This window comes from Armigeres subalbatus, chromosome 3 (genome assembly GCF_024139115.2).
Source record: "Armigeres subalbatus isolate Guangzhou_Male chromosome 3, GZ_Asu_2, whole genome shotgun sequence".
NCBI classification, from domain to species: Eukaryota; Metazoa; Arthropoda; class Insecta; order Diptera; family Culicidae; genus Armigeres; species Armigeres subalbatus.
The window spans coordinates 225,150,089-225,175,972 of NC_085141.1; the positions used below are offsets into that span (position 1 = coordinate 225,150,089).

The 25,884-nt window shown below is 42.3% G+C and overlaps 3 protein-coding genes and 1 long non-coding RNA gene across 7 annotated transcripts in view; 1 reads left to right on the top strand and 3 right to left on the bottom strand.

Moving 5' to 3' along the window:
- Positions 1 to 2,244: 2,244 nt before the first annotated feature.
- On the bottom strand, positions 2,245 to 3,186 carry LOC134226142 (DNA-directed RNA polymerase III subunit RPC8). Its single transcript, XM_062706723.1, has 2 exons — positions 2,963 to 3,186; positions 2,245 to 2,902 (listed from the first exon to the last, which is right to left on the bottom strand). Exons 1-2 carry the CDS (start codon positions 3,071 to 3,073, stop codon positions 2,318 to 2,320), a joined length of 696 nt encoding a protein of 231 aa, XP_062562707.1. The 5' UTR covers positions 3,074 to 3,186; the 3' UTR covers positions 2,245 to 2,317.
- Positions 3,187 to 3,807: 621 nt separating this feature from the next.
- On the bottom strand, positions 3,808 to 9,080 carry LOC134226143 (uncharacterized). Its single transcript, XR_009983407.1, has 3 exons — positions 8,631 to 9,080; positions 8,359 to 8,555; positions 3,808 to 4,458 (listed from the first exon to the last, which is right to left on the bottom strand). It is a non-coding gene; the product is annotated as an uncharacterized LOC134226143 (long non-coding RNA).
- A 1,385-nt stretch (positions 9,081 to 10,465) lies between these two features.
- Positions 10,466 to 12,707, top strand: LOC134220389 (serine/threonine-protein kinase RIO1). The gene is made up of 2 exons (XM_062699442.1): positions 10,466 to 12,071; positions 12,362 to 12,707. The coding sequence occupies exons 1-2, from the start codon at positions 10,610 to 10,612 to the stop codon at positions 12,604 to 12,606; spliced, it is 1,707 nt and encodes a 568-aa protein (XP_062555426.1). The 5' UTR covers positions 10,466 to 10,609; the 3' UTR covers positions 12,607 to 12,707.
- The window catches only part of LOC134220387 (ATP-binding cassette subfamily G member 4), a 130,128-nt gene continuing 116,898 nt past the window's right edge, over positions 12,655 to 25,884 (bottom strand). For all 4 annotated transcript variants that reach the window (XM_062699441.1, XM_062699440.1, XM_062699439.1 and 1 more), the window contains exons 5-9: positions 22,762 to 23,300; positions 22,307 to 22,699; positions 22,130 to 22,246; positions 13,370 to 13,626; positions 12,655 to 13,294 (exon numbers count right to left, since the gene is read on the bottom strand). In XM_062699441.1, the coding sequence (XP_062555425.1) occupies positions 12,953 to 13,294; positions 13,370 to 13,626; positions 22,130 to 22,246; positions 22,307 to 22,699; positions 22,762 to 23,300 (1,648 nt within the window). In that variant the 3' untranslated portion in view covers positions 12,655 to 12,952. The remainder of the gene's footprint in view (positions 13,295 to 13,369; positions 13,627 to 22,129; positions 22,247 to 22,306; positions 22,700 to 22,761; positions 23,301 to 25,884) is intronic.

Consider the following 25,884-nt stretch of genomic DNA (forward strand, 5'->3'; position numbering starts at 1 on the left):
TCTATCCTCATTTCCGTAAGTGGTCAAGTTATTAGTCTTGTAGCAATAATAGTGGTACTAGTTATTCTCTATCTTGTGAGTGCAATGGTCTCAATTAACTATTCTAAACAGAACTCTGTCTCTTATCTTTCTGTCCACCGATGGTCATGTATTTATTTTCGTTTTTTATTATTTATTTGATATCTTTAAATTTCAGTCATTTATTTTACTATCGGTCATTTATTTTATTATAAGGTAAAGGTCAGCGAATTTGTCTTAATACGAGAAACACTAAGTCATGTCCCCTATATATCCGCTAATTTTTCTAACTAACCTAATAGAAGGAAGAGAGAAACAGTTTTTTTGCGTTGATCCATGCAGCTAGAGAGACTAAAATAGAAAGATTATCGAGAAGATATAATAGATACATTCACTATCTCCAATGCCAAATTAGTAAATCTACAAATTCTACATTTCACTACTAAAATTCTACTTCAGCTATACGGGTACAAAATGAATTATTGTTAGCTACTACTACAAGTATAAATAGATGGATGCTATTTGGATAAGCGTTTGTTTCAGGGTCTTGTTAGTATTAGAGTTATGTTAGTTAGACCCCTACTGAGCCCTGCCGGCACCTCCAAATTTACCAATAGGCAGTTGTTGTTAGATCGTGCGACACTAACCATTAGTTAACTTGGAGGCATGGTACCTCAAGTGTTTGGTATAACTGTTGACCTTATTTAAGTAAGATGTGATAAAAGTTTCTCTACGGAGCTTATTTTCAAACCATTACCATTAAAATAACGATATTCTTGTGAAAGAGATATAAAAAATGGAAAAATATCCTATTTTTTTAAATTTAGTTTTGAACTTAACCTTTGTTTGAAAAAAGCACTCTATTAAACAACAAAAATAAAAATAAAATAAAAATCTTTTTAAGACACTTGAAATATCAACGTCAAGCCCCTTATCCATGGACAGGGTGCTCGTGCTCAGTCAAATTACAACCAATTCAGTTAAAAATTTAGGAGTTCCATTGAAACAGCAAATGTTATCGATCAAGCATAGGGGGACACGAAAAAATCAAAATTTGAATCACTCTAAGCCAGTGGCGTAGCCACGGGGGAGGTTTTGGGTATAAACAACCCCCCCCCCCCAGAGACAAAATTTTGGGAAGAAATTTTTTTTTCGAAAAAAAAATGTTCAGAAACCCCCCACCCCCCCCCCCCCCATCCAGACCAATTTTCTGGCTACGCCACTGCTCTAAGCTTATGCTTAAACCAATGAAAGGTAATCAAATGAATTATCTTATATATTATTATTATTATTATTATATTATTCTGTTTTACGTAATTTACTTCAGGTATATGTATAGGTTATGATATTCCTTCTGATATTTAATATGAAACGAACGCAGCAAACCATGCGCGCGGATAGTTGCTTTTGAATTTGCTGTCACGGTTTTGTTCGTTTCCACAAGAAATAGATTCAGCTAATGTTTATATTTTGCGTACTAGAAAAAAAGTTGAATTGATCTGAAGTTTTAAATTTACGCGCTTGGTGACCTTTAATAAAGCATATTTTCCAAATGAGTCCGCGAAATCGTTTTTGTAGCTTGTATGCGGTGTCGTTGGTGAAATATGTGTGGCTGTGTGATATTATCCGAAATACCTTACATGGATCAATAACGAATTGCTCAGAATAATCACTCTTCCAGTGAAGTGAATTGTTCGTGGACACTAGAAGTGATTTTCGCTTCCTCAAATAATTTATCCGGATCAATTTGGTGAGATTGTTTCAATATGTTTTTCATATGATTTCAAAACTAAATGCGCGCTGGATTTAAAAATCCGGAAGTATTTTATGGATCCATTATCCAATTGATAATGGTAGCATAAACAGACGGGGCTTATTGCTAGTGAAAGTGACCTCGTACTGGACGTGAGTTACCAGGCAGTCTGAAATGGGTCACTGGAGCTGCAGTAGAGCTAACACCTTCTAACTCTCGGGCTAAAGCTGACTTTATTACAAACAGCTTTCTTCCATAATACCACTGCCGGACACTGGGGGTTAGATTGAAGATACACAACACATAACATACACAACCCTTCTGATATTTAATATAGGTAGGATGATGGAATGGAACTAAATTTCATAGAATTAGGCCTCCTAACTAAGCACAATATTTTTCTTCCGAGAATTTAATTCTTATATGAGAACAAGGTAGTCATCAGTATTGAATTAACAACGTTGTGAAAAAAAAACGGTTGAATAATGAAAAGCTCAGCTCTACTTACTTATTTTAAACAATTGTCTTTACCGATTACAATTGATTTCATTCGTCTTCTTCTTCCATCTCCTCGTCTTCGCCTTCCACTTCTTCTTGTTCCTCTTCGCCATCCTCCTCTTGGTTCTGTGTGACCCACCAGGATAATAGTCCCAACCCTGACTCATTGATCGCAGCCATGATCCGATAGGGCGTCTTACTGGCATCGGTGGTGGTTGTACTGGTACTCGGCGCTTCCTGGTCCGGTGGACCGATAGGCGAGCTTTCCTCAAATAGCTCCCCTGATACACGAAACTTGATACTTTCGCCAATGTCCATGTACAGATCGTGTTTCTTGCCGTCTTCCAGTGGATACTCCCAAACCCATGCTTGTTCCGCTTCCTCAAACCGGGACGGATGCTGTAAGGCCGACGGCGGGATGAGAATGTCGTCGAAGAATCCCAATGTTACGTGAACACCCTCTCGGCTGCAACTTCTGATCTTTCCGGTAATGACATCGCCTACCATGGGCCGGAACACGATGTACCGGAAATTGACCTCCGTATGGGAGGCCCCGTCGCCGGGTAAAATAATCGAATCACCCAATTTGACGATGTCTTTGAGAGTTATGCATAATCCAACGTTTAAGAGAACCTGTTTTAATAACAATTATTATTGAGGTATATTAATAAATAAAACTTGTATTATTCAAACCTTATTAGCAAGTTTTCTGTTAACTTCGTCTTTAATGGCTTCAGGTAACTTCAAGTTGAATAATTCAGGAGCAATGCGGACAGTATCCTTTAACTCAGCCAACACAAACATTTTGAAGCACAAAGTGGTAAATTTAACGAATATTCATAGTTTTAAAATTAAATATTTTAAATTTAACAATTCCCAACATCGCGTGAACGCATATCAGATTATATCCGCGCATGTTTTTTGTTTGTATTTATTGCAGAATCTGCAGCAAAACAAAATAATGAAAAATTGTAGTACCAGAGTAAAGGGTGGCCAGATTATTTTTTAATAAATCTGTAGCTTGACTAGTATAGAAAAATCGGTAGTTATCGGTAGGCAGGAAAAAGTACCAATGATGTCAAATACAATAAATGACCTGTCAGAAATTTTCATGTTACTCTCAACTTCACCAAGCCGAGCACCGGAATGAAAAAAGTGTGTTTGTAATGGTACACTGCCAAAAATATCTATGTAAAATATATGTGTCGCCGTTATAAATTTTTGCAATAGCTCCACATCCTAATATAATCAATATAGAACCACACATAAATCTGGTAAACATCAAGGCAAATTGCAGTTGGATTTGAACTGTCAGAATTTTTCATTTTACCCGTCTCCTACTTCGAGCTGGAACAACGTGAACAAAATGGTGACGAGTTTTTTTTTCACTGGCAAGCCGTTCCGATGGATTAACACTTCCAGATCGACGAGGGAGCATTTTCATTTTCAAGAGACCAAATGAAAATGTAACGGGCTCCCAGTCACCTGTTACATTACAAGCACTCATGATGGGTGATATGTTCGAAGAACAAGACCGGTTTGGTTACTAGATAGAAACTGAGCCGATCACTCTTTATTGCTCATGCTATTTATAGATATCAAAATAATAATAAAGCTTTTGTTTACTTATGTGTAGCAAGTCTATGTACACTTTATAATAGTATTTCATTTCAGCACCGGGGGGCTAGCAAATCTATCAGAATAGGTACGGCTATTTTCACTTCCTACAACTAACTCAGACGTTACAATATCTTCCCCCTTTAATTAACCTTCCTACAACCTTTTGATTTCAAATCGATAATTAGTTTTAATTTGTATAATTCAATCCTAGTTCAATAAACATATTCATCACACACTTTCTTTTTCTTCTTCCGTGTAGATCGCCTTAGAATAGGATGATGCTGTGGAGCTGTTGTTTCCGATGCTTGGTGACAGGGTCGTAGCGAATTTGGATGCAGTTCGCTCGACGCTGGAAGAGGTGGCTCTGGGCTAGGAGTAAACCCCCTGAATTCGTCTTCGCTTTCATCCATCTCTGCATATTTCCTCTTTGCGCTTCGGTGCTCATTCGACTGATCATTCCCACTGCTTTGTTGTGGTAACTGGAGCGTCACTATACGCCTGCGTCCAGGTTGACTTCGAATCTTAATCTGCCCCTTGTGGGCCGAGACCAGAGTTGATCCGATGGATATCTGCAATATATTCGTAGAGATTCTTTTAATAAAAACTGCATCTAACCATTTTTCAATGTCTTTAGTATTATGATTTTTGTAGTAAACCTTGTCTCCAAATTTCAAATTAGTATAAGGATCTTGATCGACATTTTCAATTTCTTTACTTTTTCGTTCTAATGGCTCGGCTAGCTGTCGTCTGTAGTTATTCTTTGGGTTGACTAAATCCAGTACTGTTTTAGGTTTATAATTAAAAACACTCTCAGACGGATACTTTCCTCCTTCAGATAGACAAGTGTTGCGGTAGTTAAAAAGAAAATAGTTTATCTTATCTTGAAGATCCATACTCCTCATATTTGAGTCTAACAGAAATTTCTTTAAAACCTCTTTGTAACTCTCACTAACCGTTCCGCTTGCCCATTGCTTTGAGGATGGTAAGGCGGGCTTTTGAAAACTTGGATTCCTTGTCTTTCTAGGAACCCCACGAAATTATTTGAATTGAATGGTGGGCCATTATCTGTCACTACTACATCCGGAAGTCCGAATGTAGCAAAGAATGATATAAACTCTTTGACAACTTTCTCCGCATCTGTACCATACTTCATCCAGCTTATTTCTAACCATTTAGAAAAACTATCAACGATCAATAGAAAGGTACGTCGTTCGAAATAAAAAAAATCTGCATGAATTCTACTGAATGGCCTTGTAGTAGGAATCCATTCAGCAGTACCTTTATGTGTAGGAACGACTGATGTTTTAATGCATACTTCACATCTTTTTACAAATGACTCAATGTCGTCATTAATACCGAACCAGTATAAACTCCTTCTAGCCTGCTGCTTCATTTTAACTATCCCGGTGTGATTTACGTGCAGTATTTGTAGAATCTTTCTTTGTAATGAAACTGGTACAATTACCCTATCTTGAAAAAGCAAACAACCTTCAATTTCCTCCAAGTCTTTATGCTGTGAGTAAATATTTTTAAAACATTGATCAATTCGATCCGGCCAACCGTTTCTCATGAACGAAACGATTTGTTGTAAATAAAAGTCGTTTTTAGATTCTTTTGCTATTAGTGTAGCGTCTAAAGGTAGCTCCTGAGAAAAATTTAAAAAATTTATGTGTTGTTTTTCTAAGCTTTTAGGGACTTCTATTTCCAACGGAAAACGCGAACAAAAATCTGCGTTCGCCATTTTACTCGCTGGTCGGTATTCAATGTTGTAGTCGTATATTGCTAATTCCATTACATAACGCTGTATTCTGGTTACTGAAATTGAATTCCGCCCTTCTTTGCCCAGTATGCCTAACAAGGGCTTATGGTCTGTAAAAATGGTAAAGCTTTTACCGAATAAAAATTTGTGAAATTTTTTTACTGTCGATACAACCGCTAACGCCTCCAAATGCAATATGGGGTAACTTTTCTGAGCTTGATTCAGAGAGAAAGATGTGAACCATATGGGTTGTTCCTCGCCATCTATTACATGTGAAATTACTCCACCAAGCCCGTACGAAGAAGCATCTGTACTAATCACTATGGCCTTTTTTGGATCATAAAACGTTAGAATGTTAGCCTTGAGTAACTTTTCTTTGCAATTCTTAAATGCCTCTTCACAATTGAATCCCCAATGAAACTTCACCTCCTTTTTTAATAATTGGTACAATGGGCTCAATGTAGCCGATAAATTCGGTAAAAACTTTCCATAATAGTTTATCAATCCCAGGAATGCTTTTAATTCTGTTGTGTTTTTTGGTTTTTGTGCCGCCACAATGGTTGAAACTTTTTCAGGGTTAGGAAGAAGTCCTTTGTCAGTTATAAAATGGCCCAAATATGGCAGTTGAGTTACGAAAAACTTGCATTTTTTTAGATTTACTTTCACGTTTGCTTTCGATAATTTATCTAGAACCATTATTAGTCTATTGTAGCATTCTTCAAAATTCTTTCCTGCGATAAGGACGTCGTCGAGATAAACATAAACGTATTCAATATCTTGTAAAATGGTCTCCATCACCTGTTGAAATATGGCTGCGCTCGATGATGCGCCTTGAGGGAGCCGATTATAACTAAAAAGACCTTTTATTGTATTAATTACCATTATTTTCTTGAATTGGTCGATAGCTGTAATTGTGTGTATGCTGTCGCTAAATCTAGGGAGCAAAATATTTTACATCCAGCCAATGACGCGAACAAATCCTGAGCAGTTGGTAACGGATAGGTGTTGGCAATTAAAACTTTATTAATTGACGCTTTGCAGTCTATGACCAGTCTGATGTCTCCATCTTTTTTAATAATAACGACAACTGGAGATGCCCATAGACTGGTTTTAATAGGAGTGATTATTTTGTCTTTCTCCAAAAGATTCAAATGGTCCAAAACTTTATCCCTGAGACGATAAGGCACATCGTAAGGTTTTCGGAAAATGGGGCGGTCTTCTTTTAACACTAATTCCGCTTCAAAACCAACAATAGGGGACGAAAAATCTCTATTAAAAATTCCACTGTAACGATGTGTTATGAAATCCAAAATTTGCCCTTGATTGTTTTCTATACTATTAACAGCCAAGTTCTCTGAATTAGGCAGTTGCAAAAACTGTTCTCTCCATCCGCTGTAAAATATATCCAACCAATCCCTTCCTATAAGCGAATTGAATCTATGGCCTCCATTTAAAACCACCAATTCCAATTTAGCAGAAACACCATTTAGGCAAACTGTAACAAACGCTTTTCCATAAATTTCCAAATTTGATCCGTTGATCACAACCAATTTCCTATCACTGTTTCTCAAACCAATACCACTGAATTTTGTTTGAAATTCTGTTCTACTAATTACCGACACAGCCGAACCACTGTCCACCTCCATTACACACGTTTTTCCTTCTATTCTTACTTCGAGTAGACAAGGCTTGCTTATTCTTCTTTTAGACGAAATCATAAGACACGGATAATCACCTTCTTCCTCGCTTTCTGAGCTATAATCAACTCGAAGACGCTTGAAATAATCGTGGACTTCCTTTGGTTTTACTTCTTCTTTCACCGCATTCACCGGTCCCTCTGACTGTCCTTATACCGATAGCAGTTCTTTTGGATATGACCTCGCTTCCTACAAAAGTGGCAGACAAAATTGGCGTATCTGCCCCGACTCGAACTACGTTGGCCCGACCTTGACCGTCCTTCAAATTTGCTATAGCTTGTTCGATATTCACTGTTCCTATTATTATGCCTGTTCATGTCTATAGATCTACTACGGCTACGATCTTTTCTGTCTACTCTAGAATTCCTACCACCGAGTCGATTTTAATTGAATTCACCCCAGAACCTCCTACTGCTTCGGCAAAATAAAGACTATTGTTGTTCGCCATCTCAAATCCTTTTATTATTCGCTCCGCTGACCGTAAATTTAGATCTTCTTCATTCAATAAACGCTTTTGCAATTCCCTATTAAACACGCCAAAAACTAGCTGATCTCGAATGGCGGAGTCACGGAATGCACCAAAATCACACGATTCAGCCAAATGCTTAACCGCAAGCACGTAATTTTCTCCAGTCTCGGTTGGACTTTGTCGTCTGCATCGAAACTTATACCGTAACATAATTTCGGAATCTATTTTATCTAAGCGTTCCTTCAATTTCTTCGTGATTTCCGAATACGATAACGTTTTGAGATCTGTAGCCGGGTACAAAAGTTTCAATTCCTCAAAAACAGCTAATCCTGCACAGCTCATAAAAATATCTTTTTTCCGTTCTTCCGTAATGTTATTTGACGAGAAAAAATACTCTATCAATTCTACGTAGTTCGAAAAACTGGTGCCGGGCACATACGGATCGATTGTGCCGATCAACGCCATTTTGGCTGCACCGAATCAAATTAACGAAATGCCCGCGCTTGAAACCAACAATAAACCAACAAGGAAAATGACCACGTACCTGTTATTCTATTCGTGCGAAACCCAAACGAGATGTCCGCCTCCCGCTGTTCTTAACCGCTCTTCTAGCCGCCACCGGGGAATTACGATGGATCTGGACCGGATTCTGCTACACGTCAGCGTTCTGCCTCCTCTAATTCACGTACCGCTACCTCTTACAGTAATTATAGGTGTACTTTTGCGTCGCTTTACGACCGGCTAAAACACAATATAAAAATGTAATGGCTTCTCCAACAATAACTTTTATTCACTATTCGCCTGACAAGACCTCACCTTGTGCGAATCACCACCGTACACGAGCTTGAAAAACACGGTTATTTCACCGCCGCCGGTATTCAGTGCTCTGGACCACAAATCCCCAATCTGGAACAATCACGACTCTACCGTGTCACGAACACTTCACCAATCACAAACTCAACTAAATTCTCTAGTTTACTAGTTCACTTTTCGTTTTTCCCTCGTCGCCAGTTGATATGTTCGAAGAACAAGACCGGTTTGGTTACTAGATAGAAACTGAGCCGATCACTCTTTATTGCTCATGCTATTTATAGATATCAAAATAATAATAAAGCTTTTGTTTACTTATGTGTAGCAAGTCTATGTACACTTTATAATAGTATTTCATTTCAGCACCGGGGGGCTAGCAAATCTATCAGAATAGGTACGGCTATTTTCACTTCCTACAACTAACTCAGACGTTACAATGGGAATGTTGCTTTGTTTTCAAATATAATTTTCTAAAAATTTGAATAGCTCTGTGCAAATAACGATGACTAGTAGATATCTGAGAGTAGATATCATCTGGGTGGTGCGAATAGAATCGATTTGGTTGTCAAACTGAAGCCAAACTTTTCCATTGTGCCGGAGCCAAACATTGAAGATTGTGGTTATGTTCGTTTCAGATCCTATATTGAGAAGTATTGTTATTATTTGTGAAAAAAATAAAAATAAATTTAGTTTGAGTTTTGTATTCTTTGTAACAAATATTTTTGTTGGCCAGATAAGGGAACCCCCTCACAAAGAATAACAACTAGAGTTCCCTCTCTACACCACGGCAGGCTACTGACTGATACTTCTGCCAACAGCTGCAGTTCTATTTATTCAACAATAGGTATATACAATAATCCATAACAAACTTCCTTAATCTATACCAAAGAGCAACTACAACTAACTGGCGCCCGCTTCTTATCCATCTTCGATCTACAGCGAAGCGTCGCACACTACCTGATATTCCAACAATTTTCACATTATATTTCGAGTTGAACATTAGTAGGAATGCAATTAAATAGCACTCGTTACGAAATTTTCGGAAATTCAACAGCTGATTGGAGCAGAAATGTATGTAAATCATCGTAAAGTCATGTAGAGTCTCGCGCATTTGTGCGCCTTCATCAAAGACTTAGTTAGTTAGTCTTTGGTTAAATCTATGGATTTTTGCCAATAAATATGTGTGGATTTTTAGTAGTGAATGAAAATGAAAATCTCAATACTGGTGAGCAGGATTATCACACAATTTGGTTAAATCTATGGATTTTTGCCAATAAATATGTGTGGATTTTTAGTAGTGAATGAAAATGAAAATCTCAATACTGGTGAGCAGGATTATCACAGAAAGCTAAACAATTGTGAAAAGAGCAATATTTGTTTTTATAGAACCTGTTCGCTCGTACCAATATGTTAAGACCTCACTGTAGATTTGATTGTCTTTGTATGAAGAAATTTGTATTAATTACCGTACTGTACTGACGTCTGGACGAAACCAAAAGCGTAAGTGCTTGTCCGTTGTTATATTTGTAATTAATTATTGTTAATAAATGTTTACAGTTTCGAGTGTCTGGCGGAACGCAACACTGGAAAACACGTTTCTGTCCAACGTCCGAAAACGAACGCGGCGGGATGAATTCCCGTCGTAACAGAACCGTTTTAGAAAAAGGTTCGCGAACTTTCCCCAAAGGATTTCTCGAATCTAAATAATTGATACATACGTCGTTCTGAAAAATTATGCTTGATTTATATTTATTTGAGTAAAAGTTACTCAAATTTCGGACAGCCGGACGAGCGTGTAAAGTACTAGATTTGACATTTTTACTCCTTCTCCTCCTTTCCAATTCATAACAAAACCGCGTGCACATGTGTATTCTTTACAAATTGTTTCTCTCGTCGCGTTGAAAGTATTCCATAATTTTGTAAATTGGTTTGATAAATTTTTACTTTAAAAAATACTATCGTAAAAACCTGAAGGCAATAGCACAATGAGTGCTGGACAGTTCGATGATGCGTTGGAAGATGTCACGGAGGCGTTAAACATAATCGATCTCAAGAAGCCGGGAGTGGAAGTGATAATAGAAGAGGATCGGTCGGCACCTGTTAAGGTGGAGGTAGCCATAGCGGATGCACTTTTTGGAAATTCCCGGTACCGTTCCGAAGAGCAATATTCAGGAGATGAAGACGACTACAACAGTGCAAGTGACGATGATCTCTATTCCTACGATGTGGACAACATTCGGAAGAATCAGGCCGCCAATATGCAGCAATCGCATGCTAATGTCCAAAGTTCCAGTCAAAAGATTTCCAACTTCCAACCGGCGGATGCATTGTTCAAGAAGTTTACAAACAAAATCAGCGTGGAAAAGTATGAAGGACCAACGGCCCTACCGAATCATATTAAGAATACTTTGACTGAAACTCAAAGGAAGGCAGACAGCGAGCGACTTAGGAGTAAGGACAAACAAGATCGAGCCACAGCTGAACAGGTCATGGATCCTAGAACACGAATGATTCTCTTCAAGCTTTTGAACCGGGACATGATTTGCGAGATAAACGGATGCATTTCAACGGGAAAAGAAGCTAACGTGTACCATGCCACCGCGAAAGTTGGAATGGACTACGCCATAAAAATATTCAAAACATCGATTCTGATCTTCAAGGATCGAGACAAGTACGTAACGGGAGAATATCGATTCCGCCATGGCTACAGTAAACACAATCCGCGAAAAATGGTTCGAACTTGGGCCGAAAAGGAAATGCGAAACCTGGTGCGAATGAAGAAATGCGGTTTGCCAGTGCCGGAACCGATTCTACTTCGCAGTCATGTGCTCGTGATGGAGTTCATCGGCAAAGATGGATGGCCTGCCCCAAAACTGAAAGATGTCGATTTGAGCAACTCGAAAGCGCGCGAGCTTTACCGGGATGCTGTGGAAATGATGTGGGCCATGTACAACAAATGTAAACTGGTGCATGCGGATTTTTCCGAGTTTAATTTGCTCTATCACGAGGGCAAAATAGTCATCATCGACGTATCGCAATCCGTGGAACACGAACATCCGCATGCATTGGAGTTCCTTCGTAAAGATTGCACCAATATAACGGATTTCTTCCGGAAAAAAGACGTTTCTATCATGACAGTGAAAGAATTATTTGATTTTATCACCGATCCTACCATTACGGAATCGAACATGGAGGAATGTCTTGAAAAAATGTCGGAGAAGATTTCCAATCGCAGCTTCGATGAGTTCACCGAGCAGCAGAAGATGGAGGAGGAGGTTTTCAAGCAAATATTCATTCCAAAAACATTGCACGACGTGTACGACATTGAGAAGGATATCTTCGAGAAGAAAAACAAGGACGAGTTGGTGTACAAAAAAATAACAGGTTTGGATGCCAATTTGAAGGTAGCCGAGAATCCGGAAATTCTTCATCAAGAAAATAATCAAGGTATGCACTAAAGATGGTTTTAATTGTTTGTAGCTAGTTTATTAATATAGAAATATTTTGGTAGATTCTATGCATATTTGTTTCATAAGAGTAGGAGATTCAGTAAAAATGGGACTGATGTGCGGTTACAGGCAGAATAGATGTTTAATTTCTTAATTATCTTTTAGATTATGAAGATTTAATACATTTATTGATAAATTGTTATTTAAAGCTAAAAATACCAAATTATAAAATACGTTCAATGTACACACAGACAGTTCATTCTTGAATTTTCTTTCTTCCCTTTTCAGACCAATCAATTAAAGCAGATATGTCATCACAAGAAGAAACTAGTGAGAGTGAGAACTCGGATGATGACGGAGAAAATAACACTGAAATATCGAAAAAATCAGCCGTCATTCGGGACAAGAACGAAACAGCAGAAGAACGCAAAGCTCGTAAAAAAGCCATCAAAGATGAAAAAGCGGAAAAGCGAAAAACAAAAGTGAAAAAACACATTAAAAAGCGAAAAGAAAAGCTGGGTGGTAAAAAATAAAAGACATGTGCTGTCGGTGATATGTTCAGGAATTAAAACACGTTTAAGCTTTGTATATAAGTACAAAAATTCTTTTCGGTCTTGTGAAGTCTGTCATTGTATATTTGGTTTGATATGTTTCTTGTGAAAGAAACTCCCTTGGATAGAAACTATACTATGAAAAAGTTCATTGTCACCCACGGAATGTTAAACTAAGGAATATTTCTATTAGTAACTCCTTCCAGAACATTGCCAGTGTAGAAATCATTTGATGAAAAGTCAGCCCTTTTGCTCTATTACCTAAATAAAGATGATCACAATAGTGTTTGTCATGAACATTACGCTGTAGGAAGGACGTCTGTTCCGCTCACTTGTAGAATCGCCTTCGCAGACTGAGATAGCACATCAATCGATAGAACAGTGTCATAGCAATCAAAATTCCCAGCTCGAACTGCAGCGTCGTATTGTCTATCCGAACATAGTGGAGCAATACTTTGGGATCATCGAAGTGGCAGTACATCTCGTCGCAATCGAGCCGCTGTCGGTTATACCCGAACACCACCAGCACTACGGACACGACTCCTCCGCGGATGAATGACGCTCGCATCAGCCACTGCATGATGGCAGGAATCTGGGGCGCAAAGTCAAACCCATAAATGGCCAGCCCGAGGAAAGGTGCGATCGCTAGGGGACCAATTGCAGAGCCATTCTAAATTTGAAATAAAAATGGGAAAGAAATGGTTTGCAAAAACATGAGCAAATGGCAGAAGCGTTTAATGATTACCATAACGTTGAAAGTGGCTCCGATCATGAGACCGAATCCTTCGGCACAAAGTGATACGATCATTCCGACGACGGTAAAAAGTGCATAACGGAAAAATTCAGCTGGCAGCCCCGCTAGCCAGTAGACGAGTATTGTGAAGATTACGTTCAGGAATATTTGGACTGGTAATCGCGATAGTGTTAGTGCCAAGTAGTAGGGAAATAAGCTGTACCAGCGGTTGAAGCATTCCTTTTTCACCAGCTTTACTTCGCGAGGATCTGTAAGTATACAAAAAAATATTTTATGTATAAAGTCGACCATTGATTTATAAAAGGTTATCTTCAATCTTTTGCAATTACTATCAACTGCCTTTGTTGGAAATCTGAGCTCAATTGGCCATTCTGAATCATATTTTAGTACGATTATCGAAAATCGTGTGGGAGAAAAAACAAGGACAACGTTGTCACGATGTTTTGTATTGATACGTTATTTTGTATTTTTATCTCCGTTGCTTAACGTGAGCGACTAAGACAGATGTTGTCAAAACTTTATTCTGTACATGCCCATGTACTACCAGCGAATGGCCCCTTTTTCCTCCTGCTTGACGTCAATGGAGAACGTTACTGCAACAGCCACCCCCTTTTCGGAAGAGTTGGACATTTGAGCTGGCGAATTGACGGCCTATACCAAATAACCGAATAACATGAAGGCCCAGACTTCGACAGCAACCTTAATCTCGAACTCATATTGTAAAGATATGAGTGCTCCATTTTTCGAGCACCTGATCTTTACTCAGTGTCTCCATCTCAGCTCCATCAGCTCTCAGAGTTATTTAAGCCATTTGAAAAAGCGTTTTACTACCAGTGAGTCCGCCGAAAACCACAACATCTTGCTCGAGAAACAGTTTGGTTTCTGGCGCGATCGAACAACCGTACACCAACTGACCCGAGTTATCAACGTCCTCAGAGAGGAACAAGTGTGGCTTCTAAACCTCCGCTATGGCCTTACTCGATGTCGAGAAGGCATTCGACACTGTATGGCATGATGGCCTGGTGTACAAACTACAACGCAACAATCTTCCCAGCTACCTGGTGAAGTATCCTCGGGGCCCAGCTGTTTAACCTACTCACCTCCGACATGCCAGAACCTCTAAAAGGCGGCATTCTGTCTCTGTTCGCAGATAACGCCTCGCTCGTCTACAAAAGTAGAGTGATCAGAGCGCTAGTGGCAAAACTCCAACGAGGCTTGGATGTCCTGATAGACTCAGGTCATCATCTTCCCTCTGGTTGTGGAGGGAGCACAGCAGGTTGTAGGTCAGGGTCGATCAGCGTCTTGTCGGCGTCTCCTGTTTCCTCGGGGTTTCACTGAGCTCGTCATCTTGCGCCTCCAGATCGTTTTCTTCTCCTTCCTTCCTTCAGAAATATCACGTCACGACTCACTGCTACGTCCTGCGTCTTGAAATTGAACACACTGTACGCTTTCGAGTTCTCGCTGTAGCCCATGAAGGTGATTATACAATAAAGCCAGAAATCGGCCATTGTAACCCATGTGCTTTTCCAATATTTTTTTCAAGAGCACGAGATGAAATAACCATAATGCGTATGGGCTGAAATAATGGTAGATCGTTTGCTTAATTATGCTGAACAATCATAATTTGGGTTTCGGCACTGTACGAAAACTATTACGCCAGATTTGGGCTTTTCGAAATGTATGTAGATAAACGTGTAGTGAATTTGAAATTCACCACGGGCTTCATTCTATAATCACCTGAAGATGCAACGTTCTGATTTCTCATCCCATTTGCGTCTCTTCTCCTTCGGAATGTGCACTATGACTTCGCTTCCAAACACACGTAGGTGCGACAAATCGGGACGCTTTCCGGTAAACTTCTCTTCAGGAGTGACTTGAAGACCTTTCTTCGGTGAACGGTTGACGACGTATGAAGCAGTGGCTACCGCTTCCGCCCAGAATCGATTTCCAAGCCCAGCATCAAACAGCATACTCTTGGCACGCTTCACCAACGTTCGGTTCATCCGTTCTGCAAGACCATTCTGCTCCGGATTGTACGGATCCGTTGTCTCGTGATGGATCCCAGCTCGACGCAAGCACCGCCGCATCGCACAATTAACGTACTCCTTGCCGTTGTTCGTTCTGATCCGCTTGATTTGCTCTCCTGTTTGGTTCTCGACAAATGACTTGGAACCTTCAAATGCTTCTAAAAGGTTCGCCTTCGATTTAAAAAAAATACAAAAGCCTTCCTGCTCGCATCATCGATGAATGTCAGGAAGTACCTGCTTCCACCCAACGATACCGTCTCCATTGGCCCACAGAGATCGGAGTGGACCAGCTCGAGCACCCGATCAGCACGATGACCTTTTACCTTGAACGGTTGCCGCTGGTGCTTACCTTGAATGCAGGGAACACATTTCTCCAACTCTTCGTCTTCAAATTGCATGCCTGTCGCTATTTTCTTCAGCCGCTTTATACCGTCTTTATACGCTCAGGATGGAGATCTTTCAAGTCGGCCCTTTGCACCACCGGAGGTGTACAGGATCCATAAGTAAGTAAGTAAAGCTTTATACCGTCGGCCGAAAGATGTCCCAATCGACGATGTCATAGTTGAAAACTATTCTGCTCCCGTGCCACATGAACGTTCGGATTCTTGACCAGCTTCAGACCATCCGAACACTGTCCAACCGCTACGATCTCCTTTGTGGGGCTAACGACCTTGCACGAGCTCTTGTCGAACGTCACCTGGTATCCGCTCTGGCACATCTTGCCCACGGACAGCAGATTCAAGGCCAAATCTGGAACACACAGCACATTCTTCATGGTGATACCACACGACGAACCTCCGATGTCTACTTCCAGATTGACGACGCCCTTCGAGATGACGTCAGCTTTCGCATTATTCGCTACGTTGATACTTGACGACATATTTTCAGCTTCTTCCAATAACTTCCTGTTCCGGCACAGATGCGTCGTTGCACCGGAATCGAAGATCCAGTCGGCGTTGACCTCTGACGACTGTATTGCATTGAACGCCGCGTAGAATGCAGCGTGACCACTTTGTTTCTTCTCACTAAATTTACTCTGGCACTGGGATGCATAGTGTCCCGACTTCTTGCACCGGAAACACTTCAACGCAGACTTTTCTCCAGACTGTAGAACGCACCATCACTTGACTTGCAATTGTTGCCGACCTTCACATCCTGCAAGATTTTCGCCTTGACGATGTCCGCCGTAAGCTGCATTCCCGACGACTCCAATCCCAGGATCATCGGTTCGTACTGCTTCGGCAGACCTTTCATCAGCAAACTCGCTAACCAGGTGTCGTCCACTTTGAAACCTACTTCCGCAAGCTGGTGACATGTCGTAAACAGTTCGTTCGCGTACTCCTGTGTCGTCTGGCAAATGGTTTCTTCATCCCGTTCAGCGCCAACCAGTCGGATTCCCGTCAGTCTTCTCAACAGGCCAATCTTCCGTGTCGAGCCGCTATGTTCGTAGGAATCCCGCAAATTGTCCCACGCTTCTTTTGCTGTTTTGGCAGTCCGCACTAGTCCGTAGATCTTGGAATCGACGTTTAGACATATCGTGGTCAAAGCTTGCTCGGAAATCTCGTCGCTCACCGCCGGTTCACCATTCTGTCGGTCCTTCACTGCGCACCACGTCCGTTCCTTGATCAGGATCATTTTGGTCGCGAAACGTGGTCTGTAGCTGTAATTCTCCGAACCGATTAACACTAGCCGCTCCGGCAAAGATACCGAGCTGCTCGGCAAACGACCTCCGATGGCGGCTTGATTCCTGGTACCATTACGAACTTGGTTTTCTTGATCCCCGGAACCATCTTGACATCCGTTTCCTCCTTCTCTGGCCATTTCCTTTAAACTTTTCTTCGGGTTGAATTTTTTTTTACCTCGGCAAACAGAACTGTTTCCTTAGCAACTGCCTGGAGCCCAGTCCCTAATGGACAATTAGGCGTTGGTTCGATATGTAGAGGCTAAACTGATATATTTAATGTCATATATGTTAGTGGCATACTATGATACAAAACAATTCGATGGTTACAGCGCCAACACTTACCGAGTTCATTGATTCTCTACACACCTGTCTAGCGTACTGATTTCGTGGAATCAAACCCCACCGAAGGGGCGGTTACCCTCCAATACCTTTTCCGAACTAAATCTATCACATGTTGTGCATATTAGGGATCCTACATTCAGAGATATGCGAAAGCGGCCATCTTGAGCCAATCGAGCATTGAGAGCTGTTAGAATCTCAGCCAAATGAACAATGTTATTGTTGCGGATTGAGAGGTATTACGATTGTAATGAAAAAGATTGTACGAAAAGTTTTGTCGATTAAACAATTTGTTTTACACGCACAGTTGAAAGTATACTCTTTTGGGCAGAAATACACTATTTTGCGGGAGAATTGGACAAAATTTGATGCATAAAAAGGATAAGTTTTACACACTTTTCCTGTTTTTTGCATAAATGTTAATCATTTGTGAATAAAAGATAGTCATAATTGTGCATATTTTTTTCCCTTTTTGTGTGTAGTCCCATTCTCCCACGAAAGAGCATACTTTAAAGTCATAATTGAATACTTTATAGTCAAAAGAGCATACTTCAAAGTCTTTTGTGTGTAAACTTTTTTAGCAGTGTATTGTGTCGCCAGCACTAAATTGTTCGGAAGTGTGGAAATCGACTTCCGAACTTCAATTGTCGCGATGTTGTCAGCGACAAAACAAGCTCGATTTTGTGACAGATAACACCGTGCAGTGCTGCATATTTTTTTAATTTTTCCGTGTGAATCTCGTCGGAAGTGGGCCTTGCTGCCAGTTCATCAGCGTCATACAAACAGTTTTGGTCTAAATACACAATACATTTGCAAGTAGAAGCAGTCTAGTTTATGTATGGTATTTTGTTCATTTGTATTGCACTTTTATTTTAGTGATAATGCACTGTTGGACGTTAGATAACAAAATCGAAAAGTTCCATCATACGCAAAGTCATGTTCGAGTTCCAACATTATGTGCCGCGGCAAGTGCTGGCAGCGTTTGTTTACGAAAGTAACAGCGTTGCTAAATCGTGTAGTTCATTTCATTTATTTAGTTAACATCTAAACAGATAACACTGAATCAACAATTTGACGCCACAATGCACGGTTCGAGGCCACATCTCTCCATCCTCGGATACGCCCCACGCTCGCCAAGTCGTTCTGCACCTGGTCTGCCCATCTCGCTCGCTGCGCTCCACGCCGTCTTGTACCTGCCGGATCGGAAGCGAACACCATCTTTGCAGAGTTGCTGTCCGGCATTTTTACAACATGCCATGCCCATCGTTCCTTGCCGGCTTAAGGTACCTTCTGGATGCTGGGTGCGTCGTTGAGTTGGGCGAGCTCATGGTTCATTCTTCGCCGCCACACACCGTCTTCTTGCACACCGCCAAAGATGGTCCTAAGCACCAGTCTCTCGAATACTGAGTGCTTGCAAGTCCTCCTCGAGCATTGTCCATGTTTCATGTCCGTAGAGGACAACCGGTCTTATTAACGTCTTGTACATGACACATTTGGTGCGGTGGCGAATCTTTTTCGACCGCAGTTTCTTCTGGAGCCCGTAGTAGGCCCGACTTCCACAGATGATGCGCCTTCGTATTTCACGACTAACGTTGTTGTCAGCCGTTAGCAAGGATCCGAGGTAGACGAATTCCTCGACCACCTCGAAGGTATCCCCGTCTATCGTAACACTGCTTCCCAGGCGGGCCCTGTCGCGCTCGGTTCCGCCCACAAGCATGTACTTTGTCTTTGACGCATTCACCACCAGTCCAACTTTTGTTGCTTCACGTTTCAGGCGGGTGTACAGTTCTGCCACCTTTGCTAATGTTCGGCCGACAATGTCCATGTCATCCGCGAAGCAAATAAATTGACTGGATCTGTTGCAAATCGTACCCCGGCTGTTACACCCGGCTCTCCGCATGACACCTTCTAGCGCAATGTTGAACAACAGGCACGAAAGTCCATCACCTTGTCTTAGTCCCCGGCGCGATTCGAACGAACTGGAGTGTTCGCCCGAAATCTTCACACAGTTTTGCACACCATCCACCGTTGCTTTGATCAGTTTGGTAAGCTTCCCAGGGAAGTTGTTCTCGTCCATAATTTTCCATAGCTCTACGCGGTCTATACTGTCGTATGCCGCCTTGAAATCAACGAACAGATGGTGCTTTGGAACCTGGTATTCACGGCATTTTTGAAGGATTTTCCGTACAGTAAAGATCTGGTCCGTTGTCGAGCGGCCGTCAACGAAGCCGGCTTGATAACTTCCCACAAACTCGTTCACTAATGGTGACAGACGACGGCATAAGATGATCTGGGATATCATTTTGTAGGCGGCATTAAGAATGGTGATCGCTCGAAAGTTCTCACACTCCAGTTTGTCGCCTTTCTTGTAGATGGGGCATATAACCCCTTCCTTCCACTCCTCCAGTAGCTGTTCGGTTTCCCAGGTTCTGACTATCAGTTTGTGCAGGCAAGTGGCCAGCTTTTCCGGGCCCATCTTTATGAGCTCAGCTCCGATACCATCCTTACCAGCGGCTTTGTTGGTCTTTATCTGTTGAATGGCATCCTTAACTTCCCTCAAGGTGGGGGCTGGTTGGCTTCCATCGTCCGCTGAACTGACGTAGTCATCTCCTCCGCTGCCTTAACTTTCACTGCCTGTACTCTCAGCGCCATTCAGATGTTCCTCGTAGTGCTGCTTCCACCTTTCGATCACCACACGTTCGTCCGTCAAGATGCTCCCATCCTTATCCCGGCACATTTCGGCTCGCGGCACGAAGCCTTTGCGGGATGCGTTGAGCTTCTGATAGAATTTGCGTGTATCTTGAGAACGGCACAGCTGTTCCATCTCCTCGCACTCCGCTTCTTCCAGACGGCGTTTCTTCTCCTGAAAAGGGCGGGTCTGCTGTCTCCGCTTCCGTCTATAACGTTCCACGTTCTGCCGGGTACCTTGCTGCAGCGCGACCGCTCGCGCTGCGTCCTTCTCCTCCAGAATCTGTCTGCACTCTTCGTCGAACCAATCGTTCCGTCGACTTCGACCCATATACCCGACGTTGTTCTCCGCTGCGTCGTTAATGGCTGCTTTGACTGTATTCCAGCAGTCCTCAAGAGGGGCCCCATCGAGCTCACCCTCTTCCGGCAACGCTGCCTCGAGATGCTGCGCGTATGCAGTGGCGACATCAGGTTGCTTCAGTCGCTCTAGGTCGTACCGCGGCGGTCCTCGGTACTACACATTGTTGATGACGGATAGCTTTGGGCGCAGTTTAAGCATAACCAGATAGTGGTCCGAGTCGATCTTAGCGCCACGATATGTCCTGACGTCTATAATGTTGAAGAACTGCCGTTCATCAATCAGAAGGTGGTCTATTTGTGATTCTGCAGTAGTGATCTCCAGGTGTACCGATTCTGAAGGCTGTGTTGGAAGTAGATGCCATATGCTTGGAGGCAGCTAAATCAATTAGTCGTAGGCCGTTTTCGTTCGTCAGCCGATGATCGCTAAACTTTTCAATAGACAGTCTAAACTCATCCTCTTGGACAACCTGAACGGTCAAATCTTCTACGATTCTTTTGACGTCGTGACTTGGGCAGTTGTGGGGTGCAGCCCGATGTAGTAGTTCCACGAACTAAGCTTTCAATCATTATACCTGCGGCCTGCCATTCCGCGGTCGTACCTTCCCCGGCATGGTAGCGTCAAACGCTCGTTACAGAGACAGAGGATTAGCTTCCCGGCTACGTATCATTGCTTCGTAGCTTATCCTGTACTGTGTACTGGAATAGGAGCGTCTTGCGGAGTCCAAAGTACGTACGATTTCCAGCCACTATGCGTCTCCGAATTTCTCTGCTGGTATCATTTTTGGCAGTCACCAGTGAGCCCACGTACACAAATTCTTCTATCACCTCGATTTCGTCACCACCGATGCAAACTCGCGGTGAACTTCTCTTTAACCTCTTCCTATCATGTACTTCGTCTTCGACGGGTTGATGACTAGTCCGATCCGCTTAGCTTCCCATTTCAGTATGATGTAAGGTTCCTCCATCTTCTCAAAGTTACGTGCCATAATATCTAATAAGCCAAATAGCTGGACGGACTTATTGAAAATTGTACCACTCGTGGTGCTAGTCGATGGCATAAAATTTGGGAGAGTACCTTGTAGTTGGCAATGTGATTGCGCGGTAGTTGCTACAATCCAGCTCATCGCCCTTTTTGTAGAAGGGACACACGACACACCCCACCACATCCTAGGAAAGCCCCACAACTCGCAGATGGCATGTGGAGGGATCGTCAAGCCCTTGAACATAGTCCCTGCTGCCCGCTGTCAGATATGTCGCGAGTCTTTCGGTTCCCAAGAAATAACACTATGTATAAAAATCAAGAAATGTATTGTTTACCTTGATTTCGGCTTCGTAACGCTTCACGACAAATGAGCCTTCCAAATAAACAAAAGATTAAAAAAATGTCTATATGTGACGCGGCACCAAACAAAAATAGTCAACATGTGATACCTCCACGACAGGATATGTCTATAGTTGCCATCTCGGTGCTATGGCGTAAGCTCACCTATCGCATTAAGATAACATATCCAAGGGGAGGGAATTTTTAACAGATACCTCTGAAATGTTGATAAATAATATTGGCAGTAACAAAATAATGTTTAGAATTGTGCCCAAATGTAGCAAAATAGGTAACTGGATTGAAAATTCAATTTAGAAATTAAAAAAACTTACAGCTCAGGATTGGAACCATTACTTGTGTATAACAGAAGAAGAAACATACTCCCAAACAAAACTTGAGATGATCGAACATTCTCGCTCCATCATTTGCCGCGTTAAGAAAGATAAGGCCTGCAACAAAAACAGTACCATTAGATACATTGAATTACACTTGTTCTTCAAGAATCCTACCGATAAAAATAGAACAAATTATGTGATGGACAAGCTGTATCCAAAGAACCGTCCTATTTCGCATCGTCTTGGTCCACATTAACCGGAACAGAACCCAGAACTGAACGAAGCCAGACACTGCGTGTGGACTGTGGAAAAATCGCGTGATCTGCTTCATCTTTTGTACCAACGTGGAGTCCTTTGGTCGTTGATGTTCCAAGACCATTGAAGTTACAGTAGGTTTGATCACAAAATCGGTTATTGGTTCAAGCGAGCTTGGCTCCTCCTCAGTCGCTGAGGTAGATGCCACCGCAGATGTTTGTTGCAGCTTGGTACATATCGCTTTCCCGTTTTGCATTGCTTCGGAGAGAGTTGGGATGACGTCATTCGACTCATTATCACAGACTTCTATTACTGAAAGGCAAGACGAAACATTAGATTTTCTCAAAGATTAATTAATCATTTAACGTAAATACTGAAATCGGCTGGATTGTAATGCCTAGGGCATTCAATTTGCATGTGAGATAGGAACGGTACTACTGTCTTAGGGCTGCCCTGAAATACGCAAGACCCTCGCGCGATGATATAAATGTGGTCGAACAGAGCGAATATACTGGCAGACGGTTGATGAATTGTGCACACCACAGTGCGTCCTTGCTTGGCGAGATCGCGGAATAACCGTACACAGGTAGCGGCAGTTACCTCGTCCAGTCCGCTTGTGGGTTCGTCGAGGAAGAATATCGACGGATTCGCTACCATTTCCAGCGCAATGGACAGCCGCTTCCGTTCGCCTCCACTCAGTCTATCGGCAGTTACGTTCCTTCGGTGATTGAGGTTAAGGTTGGACAACACGTCCGTGATTGTTTCTGCATAGTTTGCCTTTCCTTTGACTTTCAGCTGGCAAGCAATGTGCATAAGTTCTTCCACCGTTAAAAGGGGTTGGTGATGATCTTCCTGAGTGATGTAGCATGATGCCTTTCTGTTCAGGTGCATTGTGCCTTCCACTCCATTTTTCCTAGAACGGTAAACAATGTTCTGATTAGAAACGTGCTCTTCCTGGGAATTAGACTGTTATGCAATCGATCAGCTAGCGTAATGAAGTGCAATTTACAAAGATTTTTTGGAATATTTGAAACTAAATATATGTTCGCTCTAACAACATATACGAATGCAAAAATGGTAACTTGGCTTAGAAACCTCGCAGTTAATAACTGTGGAAGTGCAATGAACACTACTGCCAGCATTGGACAGAATATGAGTTAAATATCTTGCTTGTGCATATGCACAGCACATGTTTCGAAATGAACAAATTGATATGAAATTTGCGAAAAAGAATCCACGTGCCTTGGAGAGACTCGAACCCTCAACCTCCTACTCTCTAGATAGCCGTGATAACTCCTACACAATAAGACCACTTAAAGGTCACGTTTGCGGAAAAGCCATCAGATTCCGAGTACCAACCTCCACCGCGGATAGCTCTTTTTTTGCAAATTGAATATCTTTCGGCCATTTGTGGCCACTTTGGGCCCCACGGGAACCTGTTTCGATTCTGAAACAGGTTCCCGTGGGGCCTAAAGTGGCCACAAATTAATTTATAAGAAACCCTGGCAAATGGGTTTCAAAATTTTTGAAATTGTTCCGAAAACATGTTTTTTTATATAGTTGAAACCATAGGATGAATATCAACCGGAACGGTCATTCTGAAACAGGTTCCCGTGGGGCCTAAAGTGGCCACAAATTCATTTAGAGGAAACCCTGACAATATGGGTTTCAAAATTCCTAAAATTGTTCCGGAACCATGTTTTCCATGTAGTTGAGACCATAGGATGGATATCAACCGGAATGTTCATTCTGGAACAGGTTCCCGTGGGGCCTAAAGTGGCCACAAATTCATTCAGAGTAAACCCCGGCAATATGGGTTTCAAAATTCTTGGAATTGTTCCGGAATCATGATTTTCATGTATTTGAGACCATAGGATGGATATCAACCGGAACGGTCACTTTGAAATAGATTCCCGTGGGGCCTACAGTGGCCACAAATTCATTTAGAAGAAACCCTGGCAATATGGGTATCAAAAATATTGAAATTGTTTCGGAAACATGTTTTCCATATAGTTGAGACCATAGGATTCATGGCAATCGGAACGGCCATTCTGAAACAGGTTTTCGTGGGGCCTAAAGTGGTCACAAACACGTTTAGAAGACCCCCTGGCTATATAGGTATCATAATTCTTGAAATGGTGGGCAGCAGGGACTATGTCCAAGGGCTTGACGATCCCTCCCCAGGCCATCTGCGAGTTGTGGGGCTTGCCTAGGATGTGGTGGGGTTTGACAGTGGGCCCTGGCATCACCAAAGCGACCGTGTGCCGCTCAAAGCGCACAAGCCCAAGTCCTGGTGTTAGGTGGGACGCTAAACAGCCCTGATACGACGGCCCTCCGACGAGACAGGAGGTTTGCGCAGGCCCAATAAGCCGCCTGGAAAACCAATCATTACGAACAATATAAGAGATAATGCGACTCGATATAATCGGCAAGGACCTAGGCGACGAATACAGGATCATGATTGGAATAATCTTACCGGCTCCGAATCTCCAGGAAATCCAGGAGGAAATCGGCCGGCTGAAGAACAACAAAGCCCCTGGGGTTGACCAACTACCAGGAGAGCTATTTAAACACGGTGGTGAGGCACTGGCTAGAGTGCTGCACTGGGTCATTACCAAGATTTGGGAGGAGGAAGTTTTGCCGCAGGAGTGGATGGAAGGTGTCGTGTGTCCCATCTACAAAAAGGGCGATAAGCTGGATTGTAGCAACTACCGCGCAATCACATTGCTGAACGCCGCCTACAAGGTACTCTCCCAAATTTTGTGCCGCCGACTAGCACCAACTGCAAGGGAGTTCGTGGGGCAGTACCAGGCGGGTTTTATGGGCGAACGCTCCACCACGGACCAGGTGTTCGCCATTCGCCAAGTACTGCAGAAATGCCGCGAATACAACGTGCCCACACATCATCTATTCATCGACTTCAAAGCCGCATATGATACAATCGATCGGGACCAGCTATGGCAGCTAATGCACGAACACGGTTTTCCGGATAAACTGACACGGTTGATCAAAGCGACGATGGATCGGGTGATGTACGTAGTTCGAGTTTCAGGGGCATTCTCGAGTCCCTTCGAAACCCGCAGAGGGTTACGGCAAGGTGATGGTCTTTCGTATCTGCTATTCAACATAGCTTTGGAAGGGGTAATACGAAGAGCAGGGATTAACACGAGTGGTACAATTTTCAATAAGTCCGTCCAGCTATTTGGCTTCGCCGACGACATAGGTATTATGGCACGTAACTTTGAGAAGATAGAGGAAGCCTAAGCGGATCGGACTAGTCATCAACACGTCGAAGACGAAGTACATGATAGGAAGAGGTTCAAGAGAAGACAATATGAGCCACCCACCGCGAGTTTGCATCGGTGGTGACGAAATCGAGGTGGTAGAAGAATTTGTGTACTTGGGCTCACTGGTGACTGCCGAAAATGACACCAGCAGAGAAATTCGGAGACGCATAGTGGCTGGAAATCGTACATACTTTGGACTCCGCAAGACGC

Excerpts from the sequence above, each read along its gene's own strand:
- LOC134226142 (XM_062706723.1), bottom strand. The coding sequence starts at position 3,073 with ATGTTTGTGTTGGCTGAGTTAAAGGATACTGTCCGCATTGCTCCTGAA. Across the intron at positions 2,903-2,962 it reads ACAGAAAACTTGCTAATAAG|GTTCTCTTAAACGTTGGATT; the intron begins GTTTGAATAATA and ends TTATTAAAACAG.
- LOC134220389 (XM_062699442.1), top strand. The coding sequence starts at position 10,610 with ATGAGTGCTGGACAGTTCGATGATGCGTTGGAAGATGTCACGGAGGCG. Across the intron at positions 12,072-12,361 it reads TCATCAAGAAAATAATCAAG|ACCAATCAATTAAAGCAGAT; the intron begins GTATGCACTAAA and ends TTCCCTTTTCAG.